We start from the raw sequence: 15722 nt of genomic DNA on the forward strand, positions 1-15722 counted from the left end.
ACATAATTTATCCAACATACCTATTCCATATTTAGATTGTAAGGTTCACAGCTATAAAATGTGATTCATGTGTTTAAATTGACCCAAAGATACTTAAACATTTTGCACTTAAGGACCATGTTGGATGAATAATGAAAAGCTCCATGCTTGTCCTAGTAACAAAGTCGTCATTGTGACCTGACCAAGGGAAGCACCCATAGAATGGTGAAGTCAGACGGTAGTGTGAGGAGGTCTGAGGAGTTGGTTGGAGGTGAGGCCGCAGAGACACGTGATGTAGATCACCCTTCTCAATGGTTCACAGCTAAGGGGCAGTAGTAGAAAGACGGTGGTTCAGGAAGTTCCTGGGAAGACTAGGTGAAGGCTTTCCGTGTAGTTTAGAGAGATTTGTAGGTACTTAAATGCTAAAGGAAGGATTCGGTGGAAAAGGAGAGGCTGAAAGTAAAGAGGGATATATTGGGATGGTGAACTTACTAAGAAGGAAGAAGAAATGAGGATCAGCATTGGAAGATAAAAGATGCTTCTTTAAATATAATTAAAGGAACTTTGAAAATAATGGAATCTTAGAGATAGTTGCAGATTTGGGGACTACTGCGGTAAAATTTCATTGTAGTAGTTAACAGCTTCTCTGTGAAATATCAGGCAAGTTAAGGGACATGGGATGCGTGTGATGGAAAAAGGAAAGTGGAGAAAACCTGAAACAGACTTTGGGGAAAATCCAAAAGTAAATATGCCAACACATAAAAAGAAAACAAAATTTCCAGGCATTATGGATGCTTTCCAATGGATGCAGATGATTTTGGACTTGCAGTGGTAGTAAAATATCATGTTGTGTGCTTTTCTTAGCAGTTACCATAAGACCACCAGTAGCTATGGTAAAGGCAGTCAAGTGTCAGGTTTGAAGTTTGTTGTTTTGTTTTTTTTTTTTTTGCAAGACAGATGTGATGAGCAGTAAGGAATTTTGGATTATTCCAAGAGAATTACTGAGATCATAGTCCATGGAACCCAGGACTGATATGACTAGAAGGCAAGAAATTAAGATGAAGATATGGTGATCTGGTATAACAGGATCTTGAGGAGCAGGTATCTGTTGTAGGAGTCTTGGAAAAAATCACAGACCAGAAATTAGTAGTGAGTTAATAAGTTTTCTGAAGTATTTATTTAGAACATGACCAACTGGGTGGAGATAAACATCAGGGATATGGGTGAGTTGCTAAGGGTGGGACAGTTGTTAATGTCACTATATTCTTAAGCTCTAAAGCAGCTATGAACAAGTGTCAGTGGGTTAACCAAATGAAGTCACATGACACTGAAGCATTTGGGATTTAAAAAAAGACTGAAGATCATGTGACATAAACTACCCGAACTGGTGCAGTTGAGAGTGATAAGGACAAAAAAGAATATAGTCACACTCATAAAGGAAGGGGTGAAGGAGGTGAAAGAGTTCACCTTACAAACTATGAAGGAGGAATGAGCTGGGGTAACCCTGAGGTTTGACCTTGAGCTTTCTGTTCTTGACTCAGATCTGCTTGATGATGTTCAATCTAACCCTGGAGGGACAAAGAGAGGCTGAGAGTACAAAAGAGCCAAAATAATGGTCCAAGAAGGCAGATTTCATTTATCATTTGGATTCAATTTCATGGTTTTTCATAAGGTACAAGGAGAAGAAGTATGATGGTGAAGACTTCACAGAGGAAGCATTGTGACTGTGGAAAAGTACCCAAACCAAAGCCTGGTTTAAACATCTCAATCCCTTTGAGGATGTCCAGTTACATATTCAAGAGACCAGTGACTAGAATCACATCCCATCCCAGCAATGAGGTCAGATGTTATCCCTGGGAGGAAACCTTGGACAACCCCCAACAGCTGTACTGGCAGAAGAGACTGCAAGGACTCCAGGCTTGCAGCAGCGCAGGGGAACTGTTAAGTCCTCTGGATCTAGCCAAAGCCTTGCAAAAATTTGCACCAAGTTGTCCAGGTGAGTCCCTGCCAGGGGTACATACAGGTGGTCCAAACTCCAGCCCCATGGCCACCCCGGCGTGGTCTTCAGATTTGTCACAGACCGTTCCAGGAGCTGGTTCTGGCACCCCACAGGTCCTCTGTGAACAGTGTCTGGTAACTGAGGAGGATATCAGGAATCAGGAAAGGAGAGTGAAGACAGCAAGAGAGAGACTGGCGATAGCAATGGTCGCTGACAGACTGGCTGGCGAGGCAGAGAAAGTGTGGGGCCAAGAAGGATGCCCTGGGCCAATGCTGTGAAGAAGAGAAGATGATGCACGTGAAATTTCACACAACACTTTATTAACATCTCTTTGCAGTGTTCTTGCTTTGAGTTCTTGAAACTTAAGATATACTAATATTTTCCTCCATTGTAAATTCTGTATGACAGAAAATATAGACAGGGATTTCCTTTCGAGGTGGGAAATTGAGTTCTCTCATTTTTAATTACTATGTATGTTATTTGTATTTGAAAGTTAACAGAGTCATCAAAGTCATAAGATTACTCAAGGTTTTGCTCTCACAGTTACGAACTCCTTAGTCTGAATTACATTTTTTGTGTGTGTTTGTAATATTTCCCAAAAAGATTCCCAAACATCTCATTAAAAAAATTTTACATCTATATTCTCAAATAAGATATCTCTTTCTATTTTTCTGACTTTTGTTGCATATGAATTCAGAAGTGCACATAATGTGAAATACCAGACTTTCCCTTGTTTTCTAGACCTACTTGTGTTTGAAATTTCATTCATGAAAATTGACATGTCATTTGGGAAAATGATGCTGTCAAGAGGGACTGTTTTCAGCATCATTAATAAGAAGCCTGGACTTGTTTATATATATATATATATATGTCTATTTGCCTGAACACATGTTCTGCTGCTGCTGCTAAGTCGCAGCCCACATAGACGGCAGCCCACCAGGCTCCCTCGTCCCTGGGATTCTCCAGGCAAGAACACTGGAGTGGGTTGCCATTTCCTTCTCCAATGCACGAAAGTGAAAAGTGAAAGTGAAGTCGCTCACTCGTGTCCGACCCTCAGCGACCCCATGGACTGCAGCCTTCCAGGCTCCTCCGTCCATGGGATTTTCCAGGCAGGAGTACTGGAGTAGGGTGCCATTGCCTTCTCCAGAACACGTGTGCTGTACTATTCAAATTCTTTTCATCATTACTTACTTTTTCCTGGTGGATTTACCAATTTCTGAGAGAAAGAGATGTTTTTTTAAAAAACAGAGTATCTGTATTTATATCTTCCCTAAAAATGAGACATTTTTAAATTGAATCTTCTCTAGAATGTGGCAATCATCTGGGACTTTAGTTAGAATGCCTTATTTTAAAACCAGTAATTATTTAGATACACTAATTTTTTTCTCTTCCTCATGATTCCTTTTATGTTTTGCCGGGTTCACATTTCATCATCATGATATACATTCTTTACTGGTTCTTTCACAGGTGGCCCTAGGGAGATCAACTTTGGGTCTGCCAGTATGTTGGAAAACGCCTTATTTCTTTCTCTGACAGTTTGGCTGAGTGTTTAATTCACTTTCTAAGTAATATTTTCCCTTCCTCACCAAGTTACTTAATATCTGACCTTCCATATCTCTAGCTATAACATGGAAATAAAACCTCATGGGGTGATGAGCATAACCGAAATGATGCAGGCAGAGTTTGCCCATCATGCTGCTCAGCAGGTACCAGCAGCTGCTCAGCAGGACTGCTTAAGAATGAGCAGCAGAAGCTCATGCCTGAAAAGGCAGAATGGGTGACATTAGTGTAATTTTAATTGTTAGTCCTTGGGCATCTTCAGCTTTGGTTGTCTGCATGAGCTGTAGAGATAGTGCCGTCTCTTCGGTAAACTCAAGGCAAAACAGTACAGCTTGCTTTATGTCTGGCATGTTTGTACTACTTGTAGAGGAGCCTCTGCTTTAACTGTCTGAATGGATTCTGTGTGGAAAAAATGAAAAAAGACTGCTTTGTTTTTCCCTCAAATTTTCTTCCCTGAGTTTATTCATCTTTACATCCAAAACAGACAATTTTTATAGCCTTGGTCTTACCCCAGGATTCATGCTTCCCAGAGACCTAGTCATTCCAGTTTCAAGTCCCAGTAAGTAGGGTGATTGCCTCCATATTCATGACTCGCTCCTCCTGTCATGGCCTGTTTCCCATCCTGAAGGACCCAGGAGGGGTCTGGATCTGGAATCTCTCTTAGGCAGTTTGAGACTGTTGGGGCTTTGGGGTGGAGGTGTGGAGGAACAGTGATGCGGGTCATGGCATAGAGTCCAGGGGCACATGTGCTCCAAGGTTTCCTGGGAGGGGAGATGATCTTGCCTTGAGGTCACATTTCAATTTCATTTGAGGCCATGTCTGTTTCTGTTTCACCAATCCTGATATCCCTGAGGGATGACATGGCATGAATCCACAAGACCCAAGTCACAGTTTCCTTGAAGATTTAATGGAGAGAATAATGTTTATATGGATCCCTGTGAACTAGACAGGATCCAGGTCAAGAAGGACCCAGAAATGTGTCCAACGCCTCTGCTTTATTCTGTTCTAGCCAAACCCTTTGAACTCTGGATGGGAGAAAAGGGGACTCTGGGAGATCTCTTCTAGGTAACAGACCCAGGCATTTCGGCTGAGCCTCCTACATCTGGCCCTTGCTCTTACAGGGTGTTTCCAGGAAGTGATGTTCAAAATGCTAGATGGGGTGGGTATTAGCTCATGGGGTGGGTGTTCAGGTAAGCTTGGAGCAGTGTTGTTTACCACCCATATTGGAAGCATTCTGTATTTTCAATCATCAGTGCTGTGTCTGTGCATGCCTGCGGATCATCAGTTTGGTGGCATTTCCTCCACTGGACCTTCACATGCTTCCCTTTCATGTCTCTACTTTCAAAGGTCCACTAAGAAAGGTCCACACCACCCTGACATAACCACACCACAAGACTGTGGAAAAGCACACAGTCATCCCAGGGATGGGAGTCGGGGTGTGGGGGGGGGGGTGCTGTAAGCTCATGGGCTTGGTCCCAGCTTCCCCATTAGGACCAGTTAGTAACAACATGACTAAGTATGTGAAGTAGTGATTGTCCAAGATCATAGGCCTCAGAACCACAGGGACCCACAAGTCCCACTGGACAGCAAGGAAAGTATGGGGTCATACACTGGCCAGGATTACAGTCAGATATCCTTATGAAGCAGAGCTCAAAAGGAGCCATCAGGACCGGGCAGGGAGAAGTGACTGCGACATAGCTGATCGGCTGACAAACCTTCAGGGAATTCCGGCCCTAAAGGGGATTGTAGAACAGAAGTGCAAGGATGCTGGAAATCTAGGTCACAGGGAACAGTGGTATTTATGTAATGAGGTGCAGCTGTAGCCTCAAAAGCTGCATCACAAATCTTTACCCCTGAAGAGAAAATCATTGGGAAAAGGAATTCTGAGGTCATGGACAGGATCTCAGGAGGACTCGAATCTAGGCCTAGAAGGGCCTGAGGATGGAGAGTTCTACTGCCCTTAGTTTTTCTACAAATGTCCTTCCTCTGGCTTCATCCTATCTACTTGCACATCTTGATTTCTTTGCATATTTACCTCACTTAGAGCTAATGCAATTCAAGATATTAAATCAGAAAACTATAAATTCTTCATATTTGATCAAAAGAAACTTCCACAAGAGAAGCAGAAAGTGTCTCCTCTTCCCACAGAGCTGTCAGATGGTGGCCACTGTCCAAGTTCAGGACCCAGTATCAGGAGGTGTTATTTAAACACATAAACGTTTCAGGTGTTCTTGTTCGATCTGTGAAAGTTTGAGGGGCAGCCTCTGCTCTTGGCCCAGCTGAATGACATGAAATGAATCAGCCCTCTGAGGAGGGAGACTTGGAGCTTCCTTCACCAGCCAGAGAGCTGGCCCTTCTCCCTTCACCCACAACAAGCTGATGAACCTGTAAGACTTCTTAATTAAAAGAAGAATGTCAAAGTCTGCATGTCATTTCAATGAGCACAGAATGGTGAAAGAACCAAATCACAACTCTAGGCTGTGAAAGAAACAGGATGTTAATGTAATATTCAAACCTAGTGCATACTATTTACAACAAATAATATTACCCTTCCCCCATCAGTAAGTAGGTGCAGGGGTAGAAATGTCAGGAAGATGGGGTGCGAAGTTCTCCTCCCTCTTGGCCTTCAAGGATCCTCATCCGTGTGGGAGGTCTGGCCTGATGCACCCCAAGTAACCAGTTCTGTCCCCACCACTGACAATGCTGCTCCACTTGAATTGGTTTTGGGAGTGTGATTTGCCAGTGGGACTGGGCTGTGTGCTGGGGACTGTTGCTGAGTAGAGGAGACATATAACTTGTAGGGGCCTCCCCAGAACCACAGCTCCCCTGCACGCTCTGCACTCTGTGCTGCAAGCCCTTGGTGAATGCTCAGCCAGCACCACTCCAGTTGCTCCTGCCATCCAGCATCCAGCCACCATCACTTGTTTCAAAGGAGAAAACCAAGTCCCAAAAAGCTGAGCAAGTCTCCCCATGGCAGGACTGATCAGCAGTGGAATTGGGACCAGAGTGCTGGCTGTTGAATTCCCCAGGCCCACATCAGCCTGAAGCTTTACCAGGGCCCTGGATGCAGCTGCTGCCAGCCCAGATGCTCACTCCGCACTGAGATGTTCAGCTCAGTTCAGTTGCTTAGTCATGTCCAGCTCTTTGCAACCCCATGGACTGCAGCACATCAGGCTTCCCTGTCCATCACCAACTCTCAGAGCTTGCTCAAACTCAGGTCCATCAAGTCGGTGATGCCATCCATCCATCTCATCTGCTGTCCCCTTCTCTTCCTGCCTTTAATCTCTACAAGCATCAGGGTATTTTCAAATGACTCAGTTCTTCGCATCAGGTGACCAAAGTATTGGCGTTTCAGCTTCAGCATCAGTCCTTCCAATGAATATTCACAACTGATTTCCTTTAGGATGGACTGGTTGAATCTCCTTGCTGTCCAAGGGACTCTTAAAAGTGTTCTGCAACACCACATTTCAAAAGCATCAATTCTTTGGCATTCAGCTTGCTTTATAGTCCAACTCTCACATCCATATATGACTACTGGGAAAACCATAGCTTTGACTAGATGGACCTTTGTTGGCAAAGTAATGTCTCTGCTTTTTAATATGCTGTCTAGGTTGGTCATAACTTTTCTTCCAAGGAGTAAGCGTCTTTTAATTTCATGGCTGCAGTCACCATCTGCACTGATTTTGGAGCCCCCCAAAATAGTCTGTCACTGTCTTCACTGTTTTCCCATCTATTTCCCAAGACATGATGGGACCAGATGCCATGATCTTAGTTTTTTGAAAGCTGAGTTTTAGTCAATTTTTTCACTCTCCTCTTTCACTTTCATCAAGAGGCTCTTTAGTTCCTCTTCACTTTCTGCCATAAAGGTGGTGTCATCTGCATATCTGAGGTTATTGATATTTCTCCTGGCAATCTTGATTCCAGCTTGTGCTTCTTCCAGCCCAACATTTCTCATGATGTACTCTGCATATAAGTTAAATAAGCAGGGTGACAATATACAGCCTTGACGTACTCCTTTCCCTATTTGGAACCAGTCTGTTGTTCCATATCCAGTTCTAACTGTTGCTTCTTGACCTGCATACAGATTTCTCAGGAGGCAGGTCAGGTGGTCTGGTATTCCCATCTCTTGAAGAATTTTCCACCGTTTCTTGTGTTCCACACAGTCAAAGGCTTTGGCGTAATAAATAAAGCAGAAATAGATGTTTTTCTGGAACTCTCTTGCTTTTTCAATGATACAGTGGATGTTGGCAATTTGATCTCTGGTTCCTCTGCCTTTTCTAAATCCAGCTTGAACATCTGGAAGTTCATGGTTCACGTACTATTGAAGCCTGACTTGGAGAATTTTGAGCATTGCTTTGTTAGTGTGTGAGATGAGTGCAATTTTGCAGTAGTTTGAACATTCTTTAGCATTGCCTTTCTTTGGGTTTGGAGTGAAAATTGACCTTTTCCAGTCCTGTGGCCACTGCTGAGTTTCTCAAATTTGCTGGCATATTGAGTGTAGCACTTTCACAGCATCATCTTTTAGAATTTGAAATAGCTCAACTGGAATTCCATCACCTCTACTAGCTTTGTTCCACTGAAATGATGATGGCGCTATTTTAAAATACAAACACTTCAGGGGATGTTGTGCAGTCTGTGAAAGCTCTGAGTGGCTGCCTCTGCTCTTCGCCCAGCTGAAAGACATGAGATGAACCAGCAAGGGTCTGCAGCACACAGTGCAGTGGCGGGTAGAGAGCCAGAGGGGCCCCTGATTCTAGGGGAGGCCCCCAAGATAATCCATTTCTTCTGTTCAGCCACCACTTTCCCAGAGGGAGCTCAGTACCAATGGCAGATCAGACACCTGAGGCCAGCTCAAGGTGTAATAGCAGGACCCTGTGGGGCCTACCCAGGACAGGCCTTCCCCCTTATCCTCTGCTTTAGCTATTCCCTCAAGTTCTCATATAATAGTATTAGATGCAAATTTTCTGAGTTCTTTTGCAGATGTGAACCACCCCCCCCACCACCACCAAATGGAAGATCTACTTGATGACCATAAGCACATAGCCCCAGGCCTCCTGGAGCCTAAGGACTCATAATCTGAACCACTGTGACACCACCCTGCTGCCTCACCATCAGCCAATCAGAGAATTGTGCACAAGCTGATCATATACCTTGCAACACCGACCCCCCTTCACTTACCTTTTAAAAATGCTTTGCCAAAACCCTCAGGGAGCCGGGGGCTTTTCAGAGAATGAGCCACTTAGTCTCCTTGCATGTCCCTGCAATAAGGTTTTCACTGCTCCGAATGTTACCACCAAAATCTTGGCTTTCTCTGCCCACTTGGTCACTGCCTCCTGTACGATGTTATGAACCTCCATACCTAGTTCTTCAGCTATTCTGCTTAGCAGATCTAATCCCCTGAATCTATTCATCAGTTCAGTTCAGTTCAGTCACTCAGTCATGTCCGACTCTTTGTGACCCCATGAATCACAGCACGCCAGGCCTCCCTGTCCATCACCAACTCCCAGAGTTCACTCAAACTCACGTCCATTGAGTCGGTGATGCCATCCAGCCATCTCATCCTCTGTCGTCCCCTTCTCCTGCCCTCAATCCCTTCCAGCATCAGAGTCTTTTCCAACGAGTCAACTCTTCGCATGAGGTGGCCAAAGTACTGAAGTTTCAGCTTTAGCATCATCATATGGGATTTGAATGGCCCAGTGGTTTCCCTACTTTCTTCAATTTAAGCCTGAATTTTGCAATAAGGAGTTCATAATCTGAGCCATAGTCAGTACCAGATCTTTTTTTTTGCTGACTATATAGAGCACTTCCATCTTTGACTACAAAGAACACAATCAAATGGATTGTGGTATTGACCATCTGGTGATGTCCTTATGTAGAGTTGTCTCTTGGGTTGTTGCAAATGGGTGATTGTTATGACCAGCGTGTTCTCTTGACAAAATTCTGTTAGACTTTGCCCTGCTTCATTTTGTATTCCAAGGCCAAACTTTCCTGTTATCCCAGGTATCTCTTGAATTCCTACTTTTGCTGTCCAATCCCCTATAATGAAAAGGACATCGTTTTTGGTGTTAGTTCTAGAAGGTGTTGTAAGTCTTCATAGAACCCGGTCAATTTTAGATTCTTCAGTATTAGTGGTTGGGGCATAAACTTGGATTACTGTGATGATGAATGGTTTGCCTTTAGAAACAAACCAAGATCATTCTGTTGTTTTTGAGGTTGCCCCCAAGTATTGCACTTTAGACTCTATCATTGATTATGAAGACTATTCCATTTTTTATAAGGGATCCTGGCCCACAGTAGTAGATATAATAATGGTCATCTCAACTACATTCGTCCATTCCTGTCCATTTTAGTTCATTGATTTTTAAGATATTGATGTTCAATCTTGATGTGTCCTGCTTGACCACATCCAATTTACCTTGATTCATGGACCTAACAATCCTGGTTCCTCTTTAAGATTCTTCTTTACCCCACTGGACTTTACTTTTACCACCAGACACACCCACAACTAAGTGTCACTTCTGCTTTGGACCATCCACTTCATTCTTTCTGGTTGTTGTTATTCAGTCTCTAAGCCATGGCAAATTCTTTGCAACCTCATAGACTACAACACTTCAGGCTCCTCTGTCCTCCACTATCTCCTGGAGTTTGCTCAAATTCATGTCCATTGAATTGGTGATGCTATCTAACCATCTCTTCCTCTGCCACTCCTTTCTCCTTTTGCCTTCAATTTTTCCCAGCATCAGGGTCTTTTACAATGAGCTCTTCACATTAGATAGCCAAAGTATTGCAGCTCCAACTTCAGCAACAGTCCTTCTAATGAATATTCAGAGTTGATTTCCTTTACTATTGACTGGAGGAGGAAATGGCAACCCACTCCAATATTCTTGCCTGGAGAACTCCATGGACAGTAGAAAAGGCAAAAAGATTTTTTCTGGAGCTATTAGTAATTGCCTTCTTCTCTTCTCCTATAGCACACTGGACATCTTCTGGCCTGGGAGGCTCATCTTCCAGTGTCATAGCTTTTTGCTTTTCATACTGTCCATGAGGTTCTCAAGGCAAGATACTGGAGTGGATTGTCATTTCCTCCTCTGGTGTACCACGTTTTATCAGAACTCTTCACTATGACTCATCCATTTTGAGTGGGCCTGCACAGCGTGGCTCATAGCTTCATTGCAAGCCCCTTCAGCATAACAAGGCTGTAATCCATGAAGGGGACCAATCCTTTTACCACTCCCCAAACCTTTTCATGGGCTCCAAAATCACTGCAGATGGTGGCTGCAGCCATGAAATTAAAGGATGCTTGCTCCTTGGAAGAAAAACTATGACAAACCTAGACAGCATATTAAAAGCAGAGACATTACTTTGCCAACAAAAGTCCATATAGTCAGAGCTATGGTTTTTCCAGTAGTTATGTACAGATGTGAGAACTGAACAATAAAAAAAGGCTGAGTGCCAAAGAATTGATCCCCTCAAACTGTAGTGCTGGAGAAGACTCTCAAGAGTCCCTTGGACAGCAAGGATATCAAACCAGTCAATCCTAAAGGAAATCAATACTGAATATTCATTGGAAGTGTTGTAGCCACACGTTCCGGGAAACAAACTCACTCAGAAGGACAATGCAGATAGTGGAGTGCAGTTTATTACACCGGCAGGCCCAAGGCAGAGGCTCCTCTTAGCCAAGGACCCTGACCAGTTTTTGTGAAAACCTTATATACCCTAAGTGTATGTGCTCAAACCCACCTCCCCAAATTCCTTAAAACTAATCTGGACAAGGTAAAAGAGAGATACTATCAAAGTTAACCCATGATTCATGTGCGATAAGCCCAGATAGTTAAACAGTGGACATTTATCAATAGGCCTGTGGTCATACCCGATAAGCATAAAGGGATTTATGACTTTGTTCTGTTACAGAGATAATTAGCATATTCTTTTAGGTGACAGAGATTCTAGGTACAAGTCCTGAGGCTCCTTCATCCAGGGGGTCTGGTTTTCCATTGGTATGTCGTTTCCATAGATACTAAGCATATAGCTCAAAGTCCACAGTCCAGCCCAAGATAGCGTCCTGCTTTCAAGATAGAGCCTGTTCTGTCTGTTTCCTCCTTCAGAAGGACTGATGCTGAAGCTGAAGTTCCAGTACTTTGGCCACCTGATGGGAAGTGCCAACTCATTGGAAAAGACCCTGGTGCTGGGAAAGATAGAAGGCAAGAGGAGAAGGGGACGACAGAGGATGAGATGGTTGGATGGCATCACCGACTCAATGGACACGAGTTTGAGCAAACTCCAGGAAATGGTGAAGGACAGGGAAGCCTGGCGTGCTGCAGTCCATGGGATCGCAAAGAGTTGGACATGACTGAGCAACTGAACAACAACAAACCTTCCCTATTTATCTTAAGAGGCTTGTAAATATTAAACAAAGGGGAAGCAAAGTCATCCTAGGGGGGTCTTGCTTGTGCCTTTGAGATGCAAATGTCCCACCTGGCCTTCTCACGAACTCTTACCTCTGCCATCTTTTTAAAATGCAAATTTTGAAGAGAGGGTGAAGTAATTTAGAAATTGACTCATCAAAGTTAAATAGAAATCCTAAGCACATATTTATCTACCTAGACAAGTGAGTTTTATTTGTTCTATCTGCCAGAAACCTAATTTTAATCCAACTTCTTTTGTAAACTGATGGGTTTTACATTGCTATACCTGACTATAAGGCTGAAATTTTAAAACAAGAACTATGAGGTCTGTTTGTGTGTTTATATATGTCCTTGTCTTTGGAGAGCATTGCTGAAGTTAATTTGTAAATTAGCTCTATTTAACTGACCTAAAGAAAAGTAAGCATTTATAAAGCAGACAATTCTAACAAGAGAAATTAAGCTAAATGAATTTTAGGCTCACATAAACTGGGAAATGTATATTATTAAATTAATACATGGTATTAATGTTCAAGTTTGTTGATCTAATTAATAAAGACATGTCTTCAGAGTTATCAACATTAAGTATAATACTTTTACTGCACCTAGGTTTAATAAAATTAAATGAAATCTTATTATATCTTTTGCAAATTTGTCAGAGAGAAAAATAACCTGATATGGTGAAACTTTAAAGTAAAAGTGAATAAGATAAGAGCTTTTAGATAAATTCCATAGGAATAATTGTGTTCTCAAAAAATCTAAAATAGTCTCTCCAGATTTTGTTAACTATTACTTGCCTCTTGGTTTTCACTAAAAATTGAGGTTTTTAAGAGTTGGGTATTCTAATTTAAATATGTAATTAAAGCTACTGAAAATAATAAAACATTTCACTATACAGTAGGAAAATGGGATATGTTTTGGGTAAAAAGGAATTTTATACATAGTCAGGCTAAGATTAGATTATACTCAACTTGGTAAATAGATTTTGTTATTAAAAGTAGACTGATGCAGGACCAGACTTGGTCCCTGTTTGCTAAGAGAACAAGTTTCCTTAGAACGCTGTGTCTGATAACAGACTGTTTGAACTATATTGCCTTTAACTGATTTATATTTGTTCTTAAATACTCTATATGACCAAATTTTTTTTAAAAACATTTTTTTATATTTCTTACAAACTGCTATCAATTCTAATTAAAGATATGTTGGGGAAGAGTGTAATTTCCTCAGTTCTATCTGCCACAGCAAAGATTTGAAACAGCTGGCCAGTGTCATAGCTCAGTTACAGTTCAGAGTTTTATTTGGCAAGGAAGGAAAGTACACCCCTGAGGCGTGAAGGCAGACTGACCCCATAGGAGTGGCCTCAATCCATCTTGGCTTCCTCCTTTTATATGTTTGTCTCTTCCCCCTTGAGCTTGCCCTATGAAAATCGGGCTAGCCAAGAAGGGGGTGTGTTTGTTTCACCTGAAGTTCTCACACCAGTCCACAAATTTTCTTTTGTTCCACTTCCACAGGTTTTTCAGTTTGTCTTTTATTTTTTTTTTCTTTCTACCAAAAAACTAAATATGATTTATTTTGTACTTAACACTTTAACATTTATGTATTCGACATATAACATATAACATGTCATTTCCATTTGGTTGATATGATATCACCATCTTTTTAGAATTATTACTTTAATTCCCAGACACTCTTCAAATAAATCATTCCTCCAACAAACTACAATCAGAGTATCTCTAATGACTTGGCAGTCCATGGAAATTAAAGACAACATGAGGTAAATATAGACAAAGTCAGAATCAATCACAAATTCTAGTAAAGAAGTTTCATAATATAGAAACAAAGAAGGTACACTTCTATAGAAGCTAAATGTTCATTCATTCCTTACTATGGGCCAGGCTGGGGGATGCAAAGATCTATAAGGCACAAGACCCTCAGTCCTGTAGTGAAGCCTGCCCACGAATTAAACACAATCTGGAGACAGCAGGGGTGGTCTTGTTGATGTACCAATGGAGCCTGGTGCAGACTGTGATATCAGGAAGGAGGAGAGATTCTCCCTAAGAGGACTTAGGGGACCTGGAAGAAATGTAAGGGAAAGAAATCCAGTTTCTCTAAGTCTTGATTTATAAACAACAACAACAACACACTTTTCTGAGAATGGAGATGTGGCCCGGGAAATGGTACCTATGAAATGTACTCAGATTAGCTTTCAAACACAAAGACACTCATTGGTTGAGAAGCAGAACATAACTTATGCTAAAGAATAAACATTAAAAAAAAAAAAAAATTTGAGTGAAGCCCTAAGGGAGGCACTAAGATTATGGATGAAAATTCTACAATTATATGGCTTCCATAATCAACTCTCTAGAGAAGGTAAGGAAAACTTCCAGGAGCAAGTTTAGAAAAGATCATTGGACAGTTGTGATTTGTCTTCTCTGGCATGAGGAAACAATCACCCTGGTAACGCAGATAATATGAACAACAGCACAACTAAAATCAGGTAGCCAAAGACATTTCCCATAATTCAAATGCCACAGTCTGTCCCAAGCGCACACGTCCCGTTCTTGTCCATTCAGGCTACCGTGATTGTCCAGTCGCTCTCTTCTCTTCCATACTGAATATCAGTCAGTTTTTCTAAGATGTGGCTTGCAAGCTTAGGACCATTCTCCATAGTTGGAATGTGTATAGTCTCATCCTTGTACAGTGTAGTCGAAACAGGGCAAACAACACAGGCGGTGCCTGAACCAAACATCTCCCTCACCCGGTTCTCCTCCACAGCTGTGGTCAAGTCATCCATGGTGAGGTATCTCTCTGATACCTTAAATTCACCCCACTGGTGTGCCAAGTCCAGGATGCTCTGCCTCGTCACTCCTGGAAGAATGATGCCATCTAGCGGAGGAGTTGCCAGTTCTTCTTCTCCATCTTCATTTATCCAATAAAGAAAAAGATTCATAGTTCCAACTTCAGTTATTTGATTATCTTCTCCATAGAGCCACAGAACCTGCTGACACGCATTTTCCACTGCTTCACATTGGGCAAAAAGAGATGAGCCATAATTCCCTCCCATCTTGCAGTCTCCAGTCCCACCTTTCCAGGCTCTTACATACTTCGGCCCACAGGGACACAGGATTAAAGCTTCCAGTGGAAAAATAAGGTCCCACTGGGCTCAAGATTACAAAGAGCAGGGCTTTAGTCGGCTTCTTGATTCCCAGAGAAGACTCAGTTCCAATGAACGTAGGACGGATATATAGACTCGCAGATGTTGAGTAGGGGACCCATTCCTCGTCCAATTTCACAAGCTGCTGAATACACTCTAAAAGCTCTTTATTGTCAAACGCCGGCAAAGTTGCCCTCATAGCAGATCGGTACATCCTATCCATGTTGAGGTTTGGCCAAAACAGACGAATTTTATTATCTACTCCCCGAAATGCCTTCAACCCTTCAAATAATTCCACAGCATAATGGAAAGCCGATGAACCCGGATGCAGTGAGAGGTTTTGAAGAGGTTTGATGCGTGGTTTCTCCCATCCAAGCTCCAAGGACCACTCCACTGTTAACATGTGATCTGTAAAAACCGTTCCAAAAACCGGAGTACTGGAGTCTGGTTTTTCCTTCAAAACGGTGGCTCGTGTGATTATTAGATCTTCAGCCTTGAAAGTCTCCACCGCCTCTTTGGATCCGCCTTCTCCGGTACCTTTTGCGGAGCATCCATTATTGCAGTCCTGAGGGACGAGGGCCGCGGCGGCGGGGGGCGGGCTGGCCATGGGGAGCCTTCCGGGGCGCGC

General features: G+C 42.6%; 2 protein-coding genes across 3 annotated transcripts; one reads left to right on the forward strand and one right to left on the reverse strand.

The window, feature by feature from the left end:
• Window positions 1-209: 209 nt before the first annotated feature.
• MBD3L1 (methyl-CpG binding domain protein 3 like 1) lies at window positions 210-2617 on the forward strand. 2 transcript variants are annotated; one of them, XM_061383879.1, is made up of 2 exons: window positions 210-250; window positions 1521-2617. In XM_061383879.1, exon 2 carries the CDS (start codon window positions 1669-1671, stop codon window positions 2254-2256), a length of 588 nt encoding a protein of 195 aa, XP_061239863.1. In that variant the 5' UTR covers window positions 210-250; window positions 1521-1668; the 3' UTR covers window positions 2257-2617. The 2 variants fall into 2 exon arrangements, with proteins under 2 accessions (XP_061239863.1, XP_061239862.1); XM_061383878.1 differs by lacking the exon at window positions 210-250 and adding an exon at window positions 966-1080.
• Window positions 2618-14351: 11734 nt separating this feature from the next.
• LOC133228694 (branched-chain-amino-acid aminotransferase, cytosolic-like) lies at window positions 14352-15722 on the reverse strand. Its single transcript, XM_061384389.1, is given in 2 exon segments — window positions 14352-15053; window positions 15055-15722. Coding segments are annotated over 2 exon segments (1191 nt in total). The 5' UTR covers window positions 15702-15722; the 3' UTR covers window positions 14352-14509.

This window comes from Bos javanicus, chromosome 17, assembly GCF_032452875.1.
Source record: "Bos javanicus breed banteng chromosome 17, ARS-OSU_banteng_1.0, whole genome shotgun sequence".
Lineage (NCBI taxonomy): Eukaryota > Metazoa > Chordata > Mammalia > Artiodactyla > Bovidae > Bos > Bos javanicus.